General features: G+C 58.4%; 1 protein-coding gene across 2 annotated transcripts in view; it reads left to right on the forward strand.

The window, feature by feature from the left end:
• SPNS2 (sphingolipid transporter 2) overlaps nt 1-19,221 on the forward strand; it is a 38,617-nt gene extending 19,396 nt beyond the window's left edge. The window contains exons 3-14 of one of the 2 annotated variants that reach the window (XM_038759701.1): nt 2,814-2,950; nt 7,077-7,228; nt 8,526-8,592; nt 10,817-10,959; nt 11,150-11,302; nt 11,408-11,597; nt 12,281-12,346; nt 13,595-13,693; nt 14,393-14,556; nt 14,827-14,911; nt 16,235-16,280; nt 17,265-19,221. In XM_038759701.1, the coding sequence (XP_038615629.1) occupies nt 2,814-2,950; nt 7,077-7,228; nt 8,526-8,592; nt 10,817-10,959; nt 11,150-11,302; nt 11,408-11,597; nt 12,281-12,346; nt 13,595-13,693; nt 14,393-14,556; nt 14,827-14,893 (1,238 nt within the window). In that variant the 3' untranslated portion in view covers nt 14,894-14,911; nt 16,235-16,280; nt 17,265-19,221. The remainder of the gene's footprint in view (nt 1-2,813; nt 2,951-7,076; nt 7,229-8,525; nt 8,593-10,816; nt 10,960-11,149; nt 11,303-11,407; nt 11,598-12,280; nt 12,347-13,594; nt 13,694-14,392; nt 14,557-14,826; nt 14,912-16,234; nt 16,281-17,264) is intronic. The other variant, XM_038759702.1, reaches the window with a different exon arrangement.
• The last annotated feature ends 387 nt before the right edge of the window (nt 19,222-19,608 follow it).

A 19,608-nucleotide genomic window follows, 5' to 3' on the forward strand; every position in this document is an offset into this window, starting at 1 on the left:
TAGTACAGTGCTCTGCACACAGTAAGCGCTCAATAAATATGATTGAATGAATAACTGGGGCTAGGCAGAGCCTACGGGCAGGGCTGGGGGCTGCGGCCAACACCAATCTGGACACTGTGAGTGGTGGGGGCTCCGAGCTGGGGCCTTCAAGCTCCGCAGCCCTGGGCCCAGACTCCCTCCCGGGCCTGGGCAGGGAGGGGGGTGGTCTGGTGTGGGCTTGGGCGGTGGGTGGCCGACGGCAGGCCTGCCCTGTGGAGCTGCAGATCCACTGGCTTTGGACCAACCCTTCCCTGTGTCCCTCCTGCCCTCTCCACCCGGCCCTGCAAGCTGTTTCCTCCTCCGCTGCTGGGGTCGGGGCTGGGACTGGGGTCCGGGCTGGGATGGGCTGGGGCCGAGCCAGGGACTTTTGTTTCTTGGTTTTCGGGGGATTTTGACTCTCCCTTCCTGCGCTCCGTTCCAGGAGCGGACATCCCCTGCAGAGGGGCTGTGGAATCCTCCGTTGACCAGCCGCTTCTCGGGGAAGCCCTCAGGGCAGTAGCTGGGAACACTGGGCTGGGGTGTCCAGGCTGGGGACGGGGGGAAGGGGATGGATGCCAGGGCCTGGCCCACGAGGAAACTTACCCCCGCCTCCAGAGCAGGGGTCTTAATTCTGCCCCTCATTCATTCATTCATTCATCCAGTCAGCCAATGGTGGTGGGGTGGGGGGATTGGAGCAAAATGGGGCACAGAGAGCCCCCGGACACAGAGAAGCAGCATTGCCAAATGGATAGAGCACGGGTCTGGGAATCAGAAGGTCATGGGTTCTATTCCCGGCTCCACCGCTTGTCTGTCATGTGACCTGGGGCAAGTCACTTCACTTCTCTGGGCCTCGGTTCCCACATCTGTAAATTGGGGATTAAGGCTGTGAGCCCCATGTGGGACAGAGACTGTGTTCAACCCTATTTGCTTGTATCTACCCCAGTGCTTAGTACAGTGCCTGTCACAAGCGCTCAACAAATGCCACAATTATTCTTATCATTATTATCACACAGGTCCTTGGGGCTGTTTGATGGGGAACAGGCAGGGCCCAGCCTTGGGGAGCCCTGGACCAGCAGGGAAGTGGGTCAGGCTGAGGTCGTGGGTGGGAAAGGGCCTTGGTGGGGGCATAAATTAGGGGAACAGGAGAGCCACGTTCACCCGGTACCCCCACTTCCTGGTCCCGTAAACCTCAATTCGGCCCCCTCCCAGCCTGCACTGACTCAATGATCCCAATACTCCTGGTGCCAGGCGACAGGGCTCTCTGAATCCCTGACGTGTCATCCGCACGGCCCTTCTGGCTGCCCCGTCGTGCCCCACCCTGCCCCGGCTCCAGCTCCCCCGGCCCAAGGACCGGCACCGCTCCAAACTCCAACCACACACTGGACAGAAAAAGTCCGGGCGGAGCCAGCCGGGTCCACCTGGGCCGGGGCGAGGCTTGTCCTGTGTGGGAGTCAGGCCTGGCCTGTCACCGCAACACCATTCATTCATTCAGTCGTATTCATTGAGCACTTACTGTGTGCCGAGCCCTGTACTAAGCACTTGGGAAGTACAGATCGGCAACATAGAGAGACGGTCCCTACCCAACAACGGGCTTACAGTCTAGAACGGGGAGACAGACAACACAACAAGTAGATAGGTGTCAATATCATGAGAATAAATAGAATTATAGCTATGTGCACATCATTAATAAAATAGGCAGTGTGGACTAGTGGAAAGAGCACAGGCTTGGGAGTCAGCGGACTTGGGTTTCAGTTCTGGCTTGGCCACCTGTCCCCTTGTGACCCCGGGCAAGTCACTCGCTGCTCTGAGCTTCAGTTCTCCCATCTGCAAAGTGGAGATATCAACACCTGTTCTCTCTCTTCATGGACTGTGAGCCCCATGTGGGACCTGATTATTTTCTACCTGCCCCAGCACCTGGAGAGTTTCCAGTCCTCTAACCAGTCTCGACTACGGGAGGGAGAGTCAAGCAGAGGCCTACCCATTCCGTTCCTAGCTTGGGTAGTAAGTGGCAGGCCGTCTGCTACAATTGCACACACCCAGCGGGCCTGTGTGTGTGCCTGTGGGTCTGTGTGTTTGTGGGTGTGTGGGGAGAGGGAAGGTTGGCTGGGAAGGCTTCCAGACTCCCCCTGAGAGGATGACCGCTGACCTTCGCTCTCCCCTGACTTAGGTGGTTGGTGGGGGAGAGCCCCTGTGTGTGCCCAGGGGCTGGGGGATAATAATAATAATCATTATTATTATTATTATGGCATTTGTTAAGTGCTTACAGTGCTTTGTCAAGCACTGTTCTAAGCGCTGGGGTAGATACAAGGTAATTAGGTTGTCCCACGTGGGGCTCCCAGTCTTAATCCCCATTTTACAGATGAGGTAACTGAGGTAACTGCCTTGTGTGTGCGTGCACTTGTGTGCATGTGTACGTGTGTGTGTTTGTGCCCGGGGGTAAGGGTATGGCTTGGGAAGCAGCGTGGCTCAGTGGAAAGAGCACGAGCTTTGGAGTCAGAGGTCAGAGGTTCAAATCCCAGCTCCGCCAATTGTCAGCTGTGTGACTCTGGGCAAGTCACTTCACTTCTCTGTGCCTCAGTTCCCTCATCCGTAAAATGGGGATGAAGACTGTGAGCCCCCCTGTGGGACAACGTGATCACCTTGTATCCTCCCCAGCGCTTAGAACAGTGCTTTGCACATGGTAAGTGCTTAATAAATGCTATTATTATTATTACCTCTGCTTTGTGTGTGTTTGTGTGTGCACGTGCACTTGGCTCACTGTGTCATCTTGGTATTGTTCTCCCCTGCCCCCGCAGTGTTTATCTGCAGCTTCATGGTGGCAGCCCCCATCTTCGGGTACCTGGGCGACCGCTTCAACAGGAAGGTCATTCTGAGCTGCGGGATCTTCTTCTGGTCCGTGGTCACCTTCTCCAGCTCCTTCATCCCCCAGCAGGTAGGGCCGAGTTCGGGGAGGGATTGGGAGGCCAGAGCGGGGTCGGCCGGGGCTTGGAGGGCGTGACCGTGGGTCAGAGGAGGCAGTGCGGCCCAGTGGAGAATACGTGGGACCGAGGGGTTGGGACGCCCAGTGCTGGACCCCGCTGGGCTCCAGCTGACCCCCCGGTGACCTCGGGTCAGGGTGCTCCAGGAGAGAGCGCGGGATGGCCCTGTCTGTCCAACCCCACAGGCCCCCGACTCCAGGCCGGACCCTCTGCCCAACACATACACACACACACTAGCCAGGCGGGTCAGTGAGGGAGGAGCCAGTCCGGGACAGGCCCCGGAACAGGGCACAGGGAAGGAGTGGACATACACACAACATACATACAACATACATACATACAGGGCCACCCAGCCCTGAGACTGACAGCAGGAGAGGAGACTGGCCAATCCCCTGGGGGCCGAGCTGCCCTGCTCCTTGCCCCCTGCCTTGGGGGTGCCCCTGGGACTGACCCCAATGAGGAATGCCTCTGCCCCCAACACAACATACATTCCCACTCACCCATTCTTTCTCTCCAGCTGCTCTCTCCTCTCTTTCCTAAGGAGACCCCCACTGGTAGGGAGGGTTGGGGGGCTTGCAGGTTCCCTGACATCACTCCCTGCCCCCCACCCCATCCCGGTTCAGCTCCATCCCCAGCAGGGGGACAGTGGGAGAGGGGTGGGCGTGGAAAGGGTGAACAGACCCTTTTCCCAGGCTCCCAGAAGCCCCCCTCCCAAACCCCCCAACATCAAAGCCCTCGGGTCACCCCAACCCCTGGCCCACTGGTCCCGCCCCCACCCCCTGGGACAGAGCCGCCTTTATGCCAGGGGGCGGGGGCGGGGGTTTTGGGAGGCGGGGCTCTGGGTAGTGGGATCCAGGTGGGCCTTTGACAGAAGGAAGTGGAGTTGGATGTGGGCCCCGGGATGGGGGAGGGAGGGAAAGCCCTCCCCTCCTTCTCCCCTTCCCCATTCCAGCCCCGAGACAGTGCTCAGACAGAGCTGGCTGTAAGCACCGCTGCTCATTGGGGTCCCGCAGTTTCGGGGGTTAGGAAGCTGCAGTACTGGGGGGCTCTGCCTTTTAGAGAAATGAGGCCCCAGGAGAATTAAGAAAGGAAAGAGTCCTCCAGGCCCCCCCAGAACCCTCCAGGACCCCTAGGCTGAGCTGGGCCTCCTGGGGAAGAGGGTTCAGAAATGGCTTCCTCTCACCCCAGACCCACCAGGCTGGGCCTCCAGACCCCAGGTCAGCCTCCTCTAAGCACCTCTCTGTGCCCCTGGGGTACAGAGCCCCGTGGCCGAACAGGAGGGTGGACAGGTGGGAGGGCGGGCATCACCACAGGAGCTGAGGCAGACTAGAGAGGTGGTTGGGTAAGGATTGGCTCTATTTGTTGCCGAATTGTACTTTCCAAGTGCTTGGTACAGTGCTCTGCACACGGTAAGCGCTCAATAAATGTGATTGAATGAGTGAACGAATGAATGGAGGTGCCAGCCGTGGGGGAGAGCATGGTCCCCGTCTGGGGAACCCCCCCAGATGGCCCAACCAATGAGGGGAAAGACCCCACTGATAGAGGGGGGTCAGGGCCAGGGGTGGGGGTCAGGCCAAGGGGGATGGAGCACCAAGTACTGGGGCATATATGTGTGTGTGTGTGTAGGGACTGTCTCTATATGTTGCCAATTTGTACTTCCCAAGCGCTTAGTACAGTGCTCTGCACATAGTAAGCGCTCAATAAATACGATTGATGATGTATGTGAGAGAGAGAGAGAGAGAGCAAGAGAGAGAGACAGATAATAATAATAATAATGGCATTTATTAAGCACTTACTATGTGCAAAGCACTGTTCTAAGCGCTGGGGAGGTTACAAGGTGATCAGGCTGTCCCACAGGGGGCTCACAGTCTTCATCCCCATTTTACAGATGAGGGAACTGAGGCCCAGAGAAGTGAAGACACTTGCCCAAAGTCACACAGCTGACATTTGGCGGAGCTGGGATTTGAACCCATGACCTCTGACTCCAAAGCCCGGGCTCTTCTCCACTGAGCCACGCTGCTTCTCAGATAGACAGCCCAACCCCACAGGTGTTTGCTGGAGAGGGCGAAGGAGGAGTCTGAGTTTCAGTGTTTATTGGGCAGAGGGACAGGCAGATTGCAGGACTGCCACAGCCAATTCCAAACCCCAGCTGGGGTGTGTTCCTTTGGGGTTCCACAGCCCTGCCCCAGGCAGGTACTCTGGGATTTGCTGGGGCGGTCCCTTGCCCTCATGCCCAGCCCCCTGCCTGGCCTGTGACCGTGGAATTGCTTCGGCACTCCGCATGGGCCCCGTCTGCCCACATTCTTGCGGGAATTAGACGGTGATCGGATGCCACTAATCCTGCCCTGCCCCGGGGGCCACCCAGCCCTGAGAGTGACAGCAGGAGAGGAGACTGGCCAATCCCCTGGGGGCCGAGCTGCCCTGCTGCTTGCCCCCTGCCTTGGGGGTGTCCCTGGGACTGACCCCAATGAGGAATGCCTCCGCCCCCAACCCACGGTGCCGGGCGCTGTTTGGGCCCCTCCTCAGACACCTGGGCAGAGTGGGGGTGGGAGAGGCGGTCTGCAAGCCAGAGACTGGGAATGGGAGCGGTAGATTGGTTCATTTGGGGTTGGAATGGGGCTGGGGCCCAGATATTGGGGATCAGAAGGATGGATGTGGCATAACAATAACAATAACAGTACCGTTTCCCTAGAACCACCGCGGGACAAGACTGCGTCAGGCAGTGGGATTTATTGAGTGCTTACTGCGTGCGGAGCACTCGCGCCAAGCGAGCGTGTACGGTGAATGTAAGCTCACTGTGGGCAGGGAACGTCACTACCAACAGCGTGACTCAGTGGAAAGAGCCCGGGCTTGGGAGTCAGAGGGCATGGGTTCTAATCCAGGCTCCGCCAGTTGTCAGCTGTGTGACCTTGGGCAAGTCACTTCACTTCTCTGTGCCTCAGTTACCTCATCTGTAAAATGGCGATTAAAACTGTGAGCCCCCCGTGGGACAACCTGATCACCTTGTAACCTCTCCAGCGCTTAGAACAGTGCTTTGCACATAGTAAGCACTTAATAAATGCTATTATTATTATTATTATTATTATTATTATTATTATTATTAAGTGCTTACTATGTGCCAGGCACTATACTAAGTGCCGGAATGAGATGAGAACCCCAAACCAGTACTTTTCCCAGCTGGCACCTCCAAACGCTGGGGGACACAGAGGGGGAGTAACTCCCCCCAACCCCCCAAACTCCCTTCCCCCTTTCCAACCCCGGGGTCTGCTGGGGCCCCATTCCTTATCACTCAGAGTAGACCAGACTGGACCAGCACCCAGAGAGCAGATTAGACCCTGCCCATTCGCCCCCCACCCACCCACCTCAGACCTTCTCAGCTCAATTCTCCCCTCCCTTTCCCAGGTTCCCTTCCCTGACCGTCCCCTCAGGAGCAGAAATGATCCAGGATGAGGGAGCCCCCTTCCTCCCACCCCATGCCCGCCGTTCTCTCCCAGCACTCAGTACAAGCACCCGGTTGGCACTCAGTAAATGGTATCGATTAACGGGGCTGACGCCCCACCAATCAATCAATCGTATTTATTGAGCGCTTACTGTGTGCAGAGCACTGTACTAAGCGCTTGGGAAGTACAAGTCGGCAACACATAGAGACAGTCCCTACCCAACAGCGGGCTCACAGTCTAGAAGGCGGGCCACCACTTGTTTTAAGATAAGATCGAGTGATTGGACTTGGGTATCAGTCAATCAGTTGTATTTATTGAGCACTTACTTTGTGCAGAGCTCTTTACTAAGCGCTTGGGAGGGCACAATGCAACAGAATTAGCAGTCATGTTCCAGTTACTGTAAAAGCAGGCCTAGAGAACCCTCACTGCCCCGAATAGCTTGGCAAGCTAGCCCATGTGTTCACGGTCACCAGCTACCCAAACCCACTAGCCCTTCCAAGAGAGACACCGCCTGCCGCCAACACCAAGATGCCCAATGGGCCCCCGAGCCCCCTCAGGGGGAAGCGGCTGGGCACCGGGATGGGAGGTGGTCCTGGCCCCGCCGTGTGGCAGCGATCCACTCTCCCCTCCCGTCCGGCAGTATTTCTGGCTCCTGGTCTTGTCGCGGGGCCTGGTCGGCATTGGGGAGGCCAGCTATTCCACCATCGCCCCCACCATCATCGGCGACCTCTTCACCAAGAACTACAGGACCCTCATGCTCTCCGTCTTCTACTTCGCCATCCCGCTCGGAAGGTAGGGCTGGACGGGGGCCCTTCGGAGGGTCTCCCGGGGGATGGGGGCGATGCCGATGGGGTGGGGGCGGGGGGCGGGGGATGGAGCTGATGGTGATGATGGTCTTGGTGACCGTCATGTTGGGGTTGGGGGTGGTGGGGGTCAAGCAATCATCAATCAATCAATCAATCGTATTTATTGAGCACTTACTGTGTGCAGAGCACTGGACTAAGCGCTTGGGAAGTACAAGTTGGCAACATATAGAGACAGTCCCTACCCAACAGTGGGCTCATAGTCTAAAAGGGGGAGACGGAGAACAAAACCAAACATACTAACAAAATAAAATAAATAGAATAGATATGTACAAGTAAAATAAATAAATAAATAGAGTAATAAACATGTACAAACATATATACATATATACAGGTGCTGTGGGGAAGGGAAGGAGGTAAGATGGGGGGATGGAGAGGGGGACGAGGGGGAGAGGAAGGATGGGGCTCAGTGTGGGAAGGCCTCCTGGAGGAGGTGAGCTCTCAGTAGGGCCTTGAAGGGAGGAAGAGAGCTAGCTTGGCAGATGGGCAGAAGGAGGGCATTCCAGGCCCGGGGGATGACGTGGGCCGAGGGTCGACGGCGGGACAGGCGAGAACGAGGTACGGTGAGGAGATTAGCGGCAGAGGAGCGGAGGGTGCGATGTGGGCTGTAGAAGGAGAGAAGGGAGGTGAGGTAGGAGGGGGCGAGATGATGGACAGCCTTGAAGCCCAGGGTGAGGAGTTTCTGCCTGATGCGCAGATTGATTGGTAGCCACTGGAGATTTTTGAGGAGGGGAGTAACATGCCCAGAGCGTTTCTGGACAAAGATAATCCAGGCAGCAGCATGAAGTATGGATTGAAGTGGGGAGAGACACGAGGATGGGAGATCAGAGAGAAGGCTGATGCAGTAATCCAGACGGGATAGGATGAGAGCTTGAACGAGCAGGGCAGAGGTTTGGATGGAGAGGAAAGGGCGGATCTTGGCAATGTTGTGGAGCTGAGACCGGCAGGTTTTGGTGATGGCTTGGAATTTACTGGTATTTATTGAGCGCTTCCTGTGTGCAGAGCACTTGGGAAAGAACAGTATAGCAGAATTGGTAAAAGGGATTCATTCAGTCGTATTTATTGAGCGCTTGCTGTGTGCAAAGCACTGTACTAAGCACTTGGGAGAGTACAATATAACAATAAACAGACACATTCCCTCCCCACAATGAGCTAGCAGTCTAGAGATGGTGATGGTCTAGGTGACCTTCCTCCATGAAGCCGTGCATCCCGATCTCTGTTTGCAGTGGCCTGGGCTACATCACTGGATCGAGCGTCAAGCAAGTGGCGGGCGACTGGCACTGGGCTCTACGGGTAAGGCGGGTCCTGGCGGGGGTGGACCACCGGACACAACCCTAGGGCCACAATGGCCTTGGCCCCGAACCCAGATTCAATTGGGGGGAGGAAGGGGGGTGAGTTTCTAGTGGATGAGGAGGACTGCTGAGTCGACGTGTGCTCGGGACACCGCTGACCCCATCCATTTCCCCAGTGGTCATCAGGAGCAAGGTCATCTCACCCATCCCCCTGCCTCAGACCAGTGGGACTCCATTTCATCTCAAAACCACTATGGGAAGGGGGCACCCCCACGTTGCCCCCACACCCGCCCCATTCCTTCGGAAACTGAGCTCCGGGCGGAGGTAGGGGGCTGGACTTTATGACCCCTGGAGAGCTGTCTGGCCGGTGCGGGTTGCACGAGCTCCAGCTTGGCCTCGGGGACTAAGAAAGGGAAAAGTGCATTTTGCTCTGGCATACTTTCCATACACCCCCTCGCCACTCCCCCCCGCCCCGGCCCCACCCTGGGCCCCTTGTTGGGGGTCCTGGAGGGAGATCAGGGCATTCCCCTCCTCCCCCATTGACCCGACTCCCCACAGGGAGCAAGTCTTCTCAGAGAGGACTTCCTGCTTTTAGGAAAACCCTTTGTTCCCCTTGTCCGCCTGCTTCCGCTGCCTGGCCTGCAGCTTCCTTCTGTGCAGCCCCCCACCCCCACCCCTCCTGCCCCCCCCCCCCACTACCACAGGGGGAGGGGCCCCAGGACCCACGGCAGGAAAGGGCCTCACCGGCCCTGCTCCCCGACCTCTGACCCTGTGGGGACCGGGGCCGCCCAAAGGCGTTCTTGTTGTTGACCAGTTGGATTGGGCTGCCAACTTTCCTCTCCCCGTCCCCCCCGCGCCCAAACCCCTGCCTGGCCCAGTGCAGTTGGCCTAAGATGTGTCACCCCTCCCCACCGCAACCATCCGGGTGGGCTCTGGGACCTTCCCCCCAGTGACAGCCCCTCGGCACCCTCTCAGACACCCCTGTCAGACCTTCCTGGCGGCTGTTCCCGTGAACGGGTGGAATCCGCACGGCCGGGGTCATTTCTGCTGTTCCCAGAGTACATCTAGACTGTTGAGCTCATTGCGGGCAGGGAATGTGTCTGTTTAGTGTTCTGGTGTACTCTCCCAAGCGCTTAGTACAGTGCTTTGCACACAGTAAGCGCTCAATAAGTACGATTGAATGACTGAATGAGTCAGTGTATCGAGGGGTGGAGCCAAGGGGGCATTCCCTTTGGATCTGCTTCCCTTAGAGAAGCAGCGTGGCTCAGTGGAAAGAGCCCAGGCTTGGGAGTCAGAGGTCATGGGTTCTAATTCCCTTAGAGAAGCAGCGTGGCTCAGTGGAAAGAGCCCAGGCTTGGGAGTTAGCGGTCGTGGGTTCAAATGCCGGCTCCGTCACTTGTCTGCTGTGTGACTTTGGGCAAGTCACTTCACTTCCCCGGGCCTCAGTTCCCTCATCTGGAAAATGGGGATGAAGACTGTGAGCCCCCAAGGGACAACCTGATCACCTTGTAACCTCCCCAGCACTTAGAACAGTGCTTTGCACATAGTAAGCGCTTAACAAATGCCATTATTATTATTCACCTCCTCCAGGCGGCCTTCCCAGACTGAGCCCCTTCCTTCCTCTCCCCCTCATCCCCCTCTCTATCCCCCCCATCTTACCTCCTTCCCTTCCCCACAGCACCTGTATATATGTATATATGTTTGTACATATTTATTACTCTATTTATTTATCTATTTATTTTACTTGTACATATCTATTCTATTTATTTTATTTTGTTAGTATGTTTGGTTTTGTTCTCTGTCTCCCCCTTTTAGACTGTGAGCCCACTGTTGGGTAGGGACTGTCTCTATATGTTGCCAAATTGTACTTCCCAAGCGCTTAGTCCAGTGCTCTGCACACAGTAAGCGCTCAATAAATACGATTGATGATGATGATGATGATGATGATGATGACCTTGGGCAAGTCACGTAATTTCTCTGAGCCTCAGTTACCTCGTCTGTAAAATGGGGATTAAGACTGTGAGCCTGACATGGGACAACCTGATCACCTTGTATCCCCCCCTAACACTTAGAACAGTGCTTTACACATAGTAAGCGCTTAACAGATGCCATCATTGTCATTATTATTATTATTATTATCACAGCTGGGGACCATCTGGTCTCCTCTCCCACCAGACTGTGCCCCCCCCCCCACCCCATGACCTGTCCATCCTCTCCGTCCGCAGGTGTCACCGGTGCTGGGTATGATCACAGGGACCCTCATCCTGATCTTTGTCCCGGCTGCCAGGAGGGGCCAGGCTGACCAGCCCGGGGTGCAGCTGAAGGCCCAGACCTCGTGGCTCAGGGACATGCGGGCCCTAATCCGGAAGTAAGGGGGCCTAGGTGCCAGGGTCGGAGGGGAGGTCGGGAGAAGAGCCAGCCCCGCTGAGAACCTTGCCCAGCCTCGCAGATAAGGGCCCGCCCTCCCCCCGGGGTGGGGACGGGGGGCAGGAGCCACCCAACCCCGGGCTCCGCTCTCCCCCACCCCACCCCCCGGCTCAGCCCGACCTCGCCCGCAGCCGAAGCTACGTGTTCTCCTCGCTGGCCACGTCTGCCGTGTCGTTTGCCACGGGGGCCCTGGGCATGTGGATCCCGCTGTACCTGGACCGGGCCCAGGTGGTGCAGAAGACCATGGACACCTGCAGCAGCCAACCCTGCAGCACCAGGAACAGGTGCCGGGGCCGGCCCCCTTCCCCCCACCCACCCCACGGCCCACCCCATCCCCTGCCTCCCACCCCCGCCCCCCTCCCCAACCGCAGGCATCGTTCTCCCCTCAGCCTCATCTTCGGGGCCATCACCTGCTTCACCGGCTTCTTGGGGGTCGTGGCTGGGGCGGGGGCCACCAAGTGGTGCCGGCTGAAGACCCAGCGGGCGGACCCCCTGGTGTGCGCCGTGGGCATGCTGGGCTCGGCCATCTTCATCTGCCTCGTTTTCGTCGCCGCCAAGGGGAGCATCATCGGTGCCTACGTGAGTCCCTGAACCCCCCCGATGCCTGCCAGCACCCCCGACAGTGGCGGTGTCCAGGGCTCCACATGCCCCAGACACTGCGCCCTCGGTTCTGGTACCGAGGGACCTCCAGCCCTGAGCTCCCTGAGACCCCACTCCGCTCCCCAAGACTCTAAGCTAGTTGGGAAGGACGGGGAATGTGTCTATTGATTGTCATATAGTCCTCTCCCAAGCGCTTATTATCATCATCATCATCATCATCAATTGTAATTATTGAGCACTTACTGTGTGCAGAGCACTGTACTAAGCGCTTGGGAAGTACAAATTGGCAACATATAGAGACAGTCCCTACCCAACAGTGGGCTCACAGTCTAAAAGGGGGAGACAGAGAACAAAACCAAACATACTAACAAAATAAAATCAATAGAATAGATATGTACAAGTACCTCACTCTGCACACAGTAAGTGCTCAATAAAAACGATTGACCCACCGACTGACTCCCCTAGATCACCTGGGTTTCAAGCCGAGGTGGGCTGGGGGGTAGAGAGGCAGGCCTTTTCTTGCCCACAGTTCACTCCTGAGACTGTTGTCCCCAGGGGCGGGGGAGGAACCCACCCGGGCCAGTCTGCGGCCCTCGGCCGAGGCGGCCCAGCCCGCCCGGACCACCCTGCTCCAGCCCATGTCTCTCCCTCCTTCTGACCAGGTGTGTATTTTCATCGGCGAGACCCTCCTTTTCTCCAACTGGGCCATCACAGCTGACATCCTTATGGTGAGTCTGACCCCTCCCCTCAGGCCACCTCCCCTCCGTCACTTTCAGTATAACCAACTTTCAGTTTAAACCATCGAATTGGGGGGCGGGCCTGCTCCTAGGCTCCCTCCACCCACTGGGATGGGAGCCGAGGGAGACTCACACGAGACGGCAGTGGCCAGAGGGGCCCCCGCGGACCGGACACCGAGGGCCGCCGTCCCCACCGTCTCGCGGCCCGTGGTGTTTACGCTGCCATTGTGCTGTTGCCAACAACACTACACGAGGGAGGACACCACACAAGAGGATGTTTATTCAGAGCAGTGACAGTGCTGCCCTTATCGGTTTGGACAGAGGGGTTGGGGGCGGGTTGGGGGGCACCAAGCGATGCAGGGAGGAGTTATCTTGAGAAAAGAATCACGGGAAGTGGACAGAGGCGATTAGGCAGGAGCGAGGTGGTTCCCCTCTGCCCATCAGAGGGCCGGGGGCGAAACCGGGGCCTGGGACCCCGTCCCTCTCGCACCGAGCAGCCGCTCAAGGGGCCTGGGGCTTCCCAGTCCAGCAGAGAAGGTGTTGGGGACCACTGCTTCACAGCGTAGTGTAGTGGATAGTGTGGTGAACCCAGTGGATACTGGCCCCATCGCCCCCTCAGCTGGGACTTGGGGATCCCAGCCCCATCACCCCCTCAGCTGGGACCCCAGGGACACCGGCCCCATTGCCCACCCCCGGCTCCCGCTGGGACCTCTCTGTGTTGCCGAGTCCTGAGGGGCAGGTGATAGAATTGGGGGTGGGCGACTGGAGAGCAAGGGGTGGGAATTGGGAGAGGGCTGACTCTGGGCTGTGTGGCACGGCCTTGGCCCTGGGGCCGACAGAGCCCCTGGCTGGGGGAGGAGGTCACTTTCTGCCAGTGTTGGCAGTGAGGTCTTCCCTGCTGCTGCTGTGGTGGTGGTGGAAAGAGCCCCAGGGCCTGAGGCCTATGGGGACGAGCAGCCTCCAGGCTCTCGTTTCTGGGAAGGCAGAGCGGTTGGGGTCAGGAGCACCCGTAACCCAACACCTATCATTACCGGAGCCGGGGCTGGGACTGAGGGGCAGGACTGGGGCCCGGGGAGGCGGGAAGGCGCCAACCTCTGGCCTGCTCTGCCCGCTGCCAGTTGTGGGGGCCCACTGCGGGAGGAGCCGGGTCGTGCCCGCTCCTCCCCCACCCCTCAGCTGGGCTGGGGCTCTGTGGGCACCCTGACCACAGCCCCCCTTCTGTCTCTCTCTCTCTAACAGTACGTGGTCATCCCCACCCGCCGTGCCACTGCTGTGGCCCTGCAGAGCTTCACTTCCCACCTGCTGGGCGACGCTGGCAGCCCCTACCTGATCGGCATTGTGAGTGTCCGGCCGGGGGGCTGCAGGTGGGGGTGGCAAGAAGGGAGGCCCGGCAGCTCTTGACCCCAGAGTCATCCTGTATACCACAGTGAGACTCTGAATGGCCAGGTCATTTTATTCTCCCCTCCGGAAAGGTGGGCAAACTGAAGGATGGAGAGGTTGAGGAACTTGGCTGGGGTCACCCAGCACCCTAGGGGCAGAGCTGGGACTCGAACTCAGGCCTCGGGACTCTCAGCCCCGAACTCTGCCCACCAAGCCCCATCCCCAAGGCAGACCCTGGGGGCCCTGCTGAGAAGTGAGGGGGGCTGGGATAGGGCGATTCCCTTGGCATGTGGCAGAGTGGGTGCCTATACCACCCTCCGTGAGGACACCTTCGGGGCGGGCACGAGCTGTAGGAGGACAGACTGAGCACCGGGAGGCCGAAGACTCAGATCTGAGTCCCGGCTCTGCCCCCGAGTCACCTCCTGAAACCTCCTGGGCCTCAGTTTTCTCATCTGCTAAGTGGGGATCATAGGATCTCTGCTCTCCCTCCCTCGTCGTCATAGATCTTCCTGCCGGGTGTCCTCGGGCGAGTCCCTCGCTCTCTCTGGGCCGTTTCCCCAGCGGGAAATTGGTGCCTTGGGGTGGCTGGGTCTGTGTTCGTTCTGAATGTCCAAATTATCCCTTCTTGCTGTTCCCCCGCCCCTCCCCGGCCCTCAGATCTCAGACCGGATCCGCCAGAGCACGAGGGAGTCGGCCCTGTGGGAGTTCCTGAGCCTGGGCTACGCGCTGATGCTGTGCCCCTTCGTGGTGGTCCTGGGGGGCGTGTTCTTCCTAGCCACAGCACTCTTCTTCCTCAGTGACCGCGCCAGGGCCGAGCAACAGTAAGTGCTCCGCCCCCTCTCGTGATCCTCCCCACCCCAGGCTTCGCAGGGGTTGGGGGGTCCCCAGGGGAGTCCCGGGCAGGGGGCTCCCTGGACTCTCGCTGTCACACGCCCGACGCACCGGCTCTCTGGTCCACGCAGGGCGGCAGAAGGACCGTCCCCCTCCCAAGCCGCTCTCCCGGCCCCCAACCCCGCGGGTCTGGCCAGGTGGGAAGGCCCGGGGCCATTTGGTCGGCGGTTCCCGGCCGACCCGCGGCCCGTGTTTTCCAGTGAGAGCAGTGCAGCTGACCACCGGCCCGGGGCCCCCGACGGCCTCTCTGAAGACGCTTCCACTTGATGACGCGGAGGCGCTGGGGTCAGTCAGAGTCCCTCTCGGCCCCCGGCCGCACCCGGCCTGACCCCGCGCCGGCCGGCCGTCTGCACCTAGGCTCCGTGGGGTGGGGAGACTCAGCTCCCGGCCGGTCCCTGCCCACCATGGGCCGGGTGGACGCGGGGCAGGGAGAGGGATTCCCCTTGCCTGGCCTCTCCCCCCAGTGGGCCTGCAGCCGGAACTGGTCAGCCAGCGGGAGACAGCGGCGGGGAGAGAGAGAAGGTGGGCCAGCAGGAAAGCGGAGTGGCTACTGGGCCCCAGAGGACAGACCTCTCCTCAGGGGCTCGGGGCTGCACGCCAACAACACATGCGGACGAGCAGGCACATGCTTCAAGGCCTCACACACGGGCACCTTCCGCCTCCTAATAATAGTATCTAAGTGCTTACTATGTGCCAGGCACTGTCCTAAGCCCTGGGGTAGATACATGGTGGGTTGACCACAGTTCCTCTCCCACGTAGGGCTCTCAGTCTCGATCCCCACTTTACAGGTAAGGCCCAGAGAAATGTAGGTCACACAGCAGACGTGACAGGGGCAGGATTAGAACCCATGATTTTCTAACTCCCAGGCCTCTGGTCAAATTCCCAGCCTCAACTACATCCGTGCCCACGTGCACCCATGTACATGAGAACTCTAGCAGACCCCTGTGAAACAGACCCAGACATGTACACAGCCCCCCAACACTCACCACACCCACCCCACCCACCCCAACACTCAGCATGCGCACACACATTCCTGTTCGTGTGTCCAGATATAGACCCCTGCCCATCTGGTCCTCCATCCCCACCCCGCCCTGCCCACCAATAATCTATGCGCTTCAGGGAAGGGGCACTGTTGCTAGGGAACCATACGCGATGCCGAGCACATGCGGTTGGCATGTGGCCGGAGCGGCTTCACGGCTCCCGATGGAACAGGAGAGCCGCTCTGTCCCGACCTGCGACGGGGCTGAAAGGAAAGCAGGAGGCGGGGAGCAGTCCAAGTTCAGTGGAAGCGGGGAGGCTGTGCGGCCTGTGGAAAAGAGCGAGGCCTGGGGATTAGGAAAACTGACTTCTAGTCCCAGCTCTGTGTGACCCTGGACAAGTCACTCATCCTCTCCGGGCCCCAGTTTCCTCCTCTGTAAAATGCGGGGAAGGGCCTCCCTTTTGGACCCCATGTGAGATAGGTACTGGATCCGATCTGAGCATCTTCTTTGTTCCCCTGGATCTTGGGGCGTTTGTGTGCCCACAGATGCGTATGTCTGCTCCCTTCCCCTTCCGTGGTGGTTTGCGGGGGACTCAGTTTACCTCTCCTTTTCTCTCGCCCCCACCCAGAGTGAATCATCTGATGATGCCACCCGCCACCGTCAAAGTCTGAGAGGTGAGAGAGGCCGGGTCGAGGGGCAGGCATGGAAGTGGGGTGGGAGCGGAGATGGAATGAGGTTGTAGTCAAGTACAATCAATCAGTTACTGGCATTTGAGTGCTAAATTTATACATGGGGAAATGGGAGAGTATAAAGATATGTACATAAGTGCTGTTATTTATTTTAATGCCTATCTCCCTCACTAGACTGTAGGCTCCTTGTGGGCAGTCTACCAATCGTACTGTTTTGGACTCTCTCAAATGCTTAATACAGTGCTGTGCACACGCACTCATTGCAGTAGTTAAGCAGCAGGCAAGCAGCGTGTCTCAATAGAAAGAGCACGGGCTTTGGAGTCATAGGTCAGGGGTTCAAATCCCGGCTCCGCCAATTGTCAGTTGTGTGACTTTGGGCAAGTCACTTCACTTTTCTGGGCCTCCGTTTCCTCATCTGGAAAATGGGGATTAAGACTGTGAGCCCCCCAGTGGAACAATCTGATCACCTTGTAACCTCCCCAGCGTTTAGAACAGTGCTCTGTACATAGTAAGCGCTTAATAAATGCCATCATTATTATTATTATTATTAAGATGGGATAGGCTTTTTCATTCATTCATTCAGTCGTATTTATTGAGCGCTTACTGTGTGCAGAGCACTGTACTAAGCGCTTGGGAAGTACAGGATGGCAACATATAGAGATGGTCTTTACCCAACAGTGGGCTCACAGGCTAGAAGGGGGAGACAGAGAACAAAACAAAACATTAACAAAATAAAATAAATAGAATAAATATGTACAAATAAAATAGAGTAATAAATATGTACAAACATTTATACATATATACAGGTGCTGTGGGGAGGGGGAGGAGGGAGAGAGGAAGGAGGGGGCTCAGTCTGGGAAGGCTTGGCTCTGAGCTCATCCTCAGTGTTTCCCCAGGCGTGGAGGGCTCCTGGAGGGTTTCCCCAGGGGAGTTTGGTCCCCTCACCCCGCGCTTCCTTCCGGCCCACAGGTGTCCGCAGGACCCAGCCGTGGAAGGAGCAGCAGCTCCCACGGGAAGGCATCAGCCAGAGTCAAGGCCCAGTGGGGAGCCGACCGCAGCAGGGGAGGGTCCTGAGGACCTGGCGCGGACGCGGAGTTGCGTGCGGCTGCATCCCTGGCCGTCCCGCGTCCCCCGCCCCGGAGGTGGAACAGTCTCACTTCGATTCTTGATTGATTCTGCTGGATCCTCACTACAGCACCTTGGGGCTGCCTCCCCCTCTCCTCCACCAACACCCTCTCCGTCCAACCGTCCTCCAAGGAAGCAGACCGGAGCCCCCGAAGCCAGCAGCCCTGCAGATCCTGCCTGGAGGGGCTGAGCAAGGCCGTCGGACAGGTGGCCCCCAGCCAGGGACACAGCTAAAAAGACAGACACACACCCACACCACACCTCCCCCTTACCCCAAATCACCGAACTCCCACACTACCCTCTTCCATGGCCTGGGTTTCAAGTCTCAGCCCCTGGGACCGGGGCTTGTGGCCAGAGCTGTGTGGCTGCGGCCAGGGAAGGGACCGGGCCCAGCGCTGCGGCGGGGACCCTTTCTGTCGTCCGCGGGGCCGGCCGCTTCCGCAATTCTCAGTGATGTCCCGCTGCTCAAGCTGACTTGTCTCGGTCTCAGACGCAAGAACCGGCCTTTGGGTGGATTTGCTGTGGGGGCTGTCGGTCCCCGTCTTGAACAGGGCCTCCTGGGTGGATCGTGGCCTTGCGAGCAGGGGTTCGGCCAGTACGGACCTCGGCCCGGGGATTGGATCCCAGGCCCCTGATGGTGTGAGGCTGTGCCCCCGCCCCCACTGCCAGGGTAGCAAGATGCTTGGAGTCTCCCCAGAGGTCGGAGTTGACCGAGGTCACCGTCCCCATCGGCGGGCCGAGGCCCAGCTCTGCTGTGGCGTCTGGGGGCTCAGCGGCGGGCCAGCTGGCGGGGTCCAGAGCACTGGGCTGGCCGTCTGCTAGGTGCGGAGCATTGGCTGACCTGGGAATGCAGGAGTCCACAGAACTAGTTCAGCAGCTGGAGGTGTTTACACACATACCCACCCACACCAGTCCACACTCACCTCCCCATTACATAGTGTCACATGCGCACACCTCTCTCTATCTTCACCTTCTCCACATTTCATAATCTCTGACCAGGAGTAGGGCATTTTGCTCTTTCCTCTGGGACTTCACAACTCTCCCAAAGATTCCCATTTTCCTCCCCGCCTGATCCCGAAATGCTCCCTGCCTCTTCCGTTGTGCAGGCCCTGTTGAAAGAGAGGGGTGTTGGTCGGACGGACGGTCCGTGCTGGGTCACCGGGGGAGTCGGGGGGGTCGGATGGTCTGCGCCGGGTCAGTTGGGCGTTGTTAGAGATGGAGAGGGGGGATTTGGAGTTGGTCCTTGCTGAGTCACTGGGGCAGAATTTGGGATCTTAGCTTGCTTCCCTTTCCTCCGTTTTCTCTGAGCCTGTGAGCGGGTGGGGGTCATCACGGGTGGGTTGGCCGGTTCCAGATGGCGGGGTCTGGGTGTGTGGATAAGATAGGCCCTGGAGCCGGGGCCGCCTGGCTCCCAGTGGCTGGAGGCTGAGGGCGAGGTGCTGCCATGGTGGAAAGGAGAACTCGGTCCTTGCGAGCGTCTGTCTGAGCATCAGAGGCCCCTCCGGGCGACCCCGGGGTCTCCCCATCCTCTGCACCCAGACCCCTGGGCACTCACGGGCACCGGCCGGGGCGGCGCACGGGCCCTGCCTTTCCCGCGTACCGGGCCGGCCCGCGCAGTTGTCGGGGGAGGCTTGTTTTCTTGTTGTGCAAGAACCAGGTAAAATGGTTTTCTGACTTCTCTCAGGAAGTACACGGTGATTTTATTTTTTAGAGCTATTGATTGTGAATCTCAGAGTATAAGACAGAAAGAAAGAGCCAAATATATTCCTTTATGTAAGTTAAGAAATAAAAGTATTTAAAACCAGGCCCGGGCTGCCCGTCTCATCCACGTACGCCCGGGGCTCCTATCGGGTCACGGGGGGTGCAGGAGGCAGGGAGCCGACTGTTTTTTGGGGTGCTCCAGCTTGGGAGGTGGCCCTTTCCTCCACTGTGGCTAGCGGAAGGAGAGGCCATTGCCAACAGAAGCCACCCCAGTCGGGGGCACAGGATACAACTAATATCAACTCCTGCCCCAAAACTCAAGGGAGGCAGCCTGGTGAGGTGGATAGAGCACAGGCTTGGGAGTCAGAAGGTTATGGGTTCTAATCGCCGGTCAAGTCACTTTACTGGGCCTCGGTTAACTCACCTTAAAATGGGGATGGAGTATGTGAGCCCCACCTGGAACAGGGACTGTGTCCAACCCAATTCA

The sequence above is a fragment of the Tachyglossus aculeatus genome, chromosome 17 (genome assembly GCF_015852505.1).
Source record: "Tachyglossus aculeatus isolate mTacAcu1 chromosome 17, mTacAcu1.pri, whole genome shotgun sequence".
Classification (NCBI taxonomy): domain Eukaryota; kingdom Metazoa; phylum Chordata; class Mammalia; order Monotremata; family Tachyglossidae; genus Tachyglossus; species Tachyglossus aculeatus.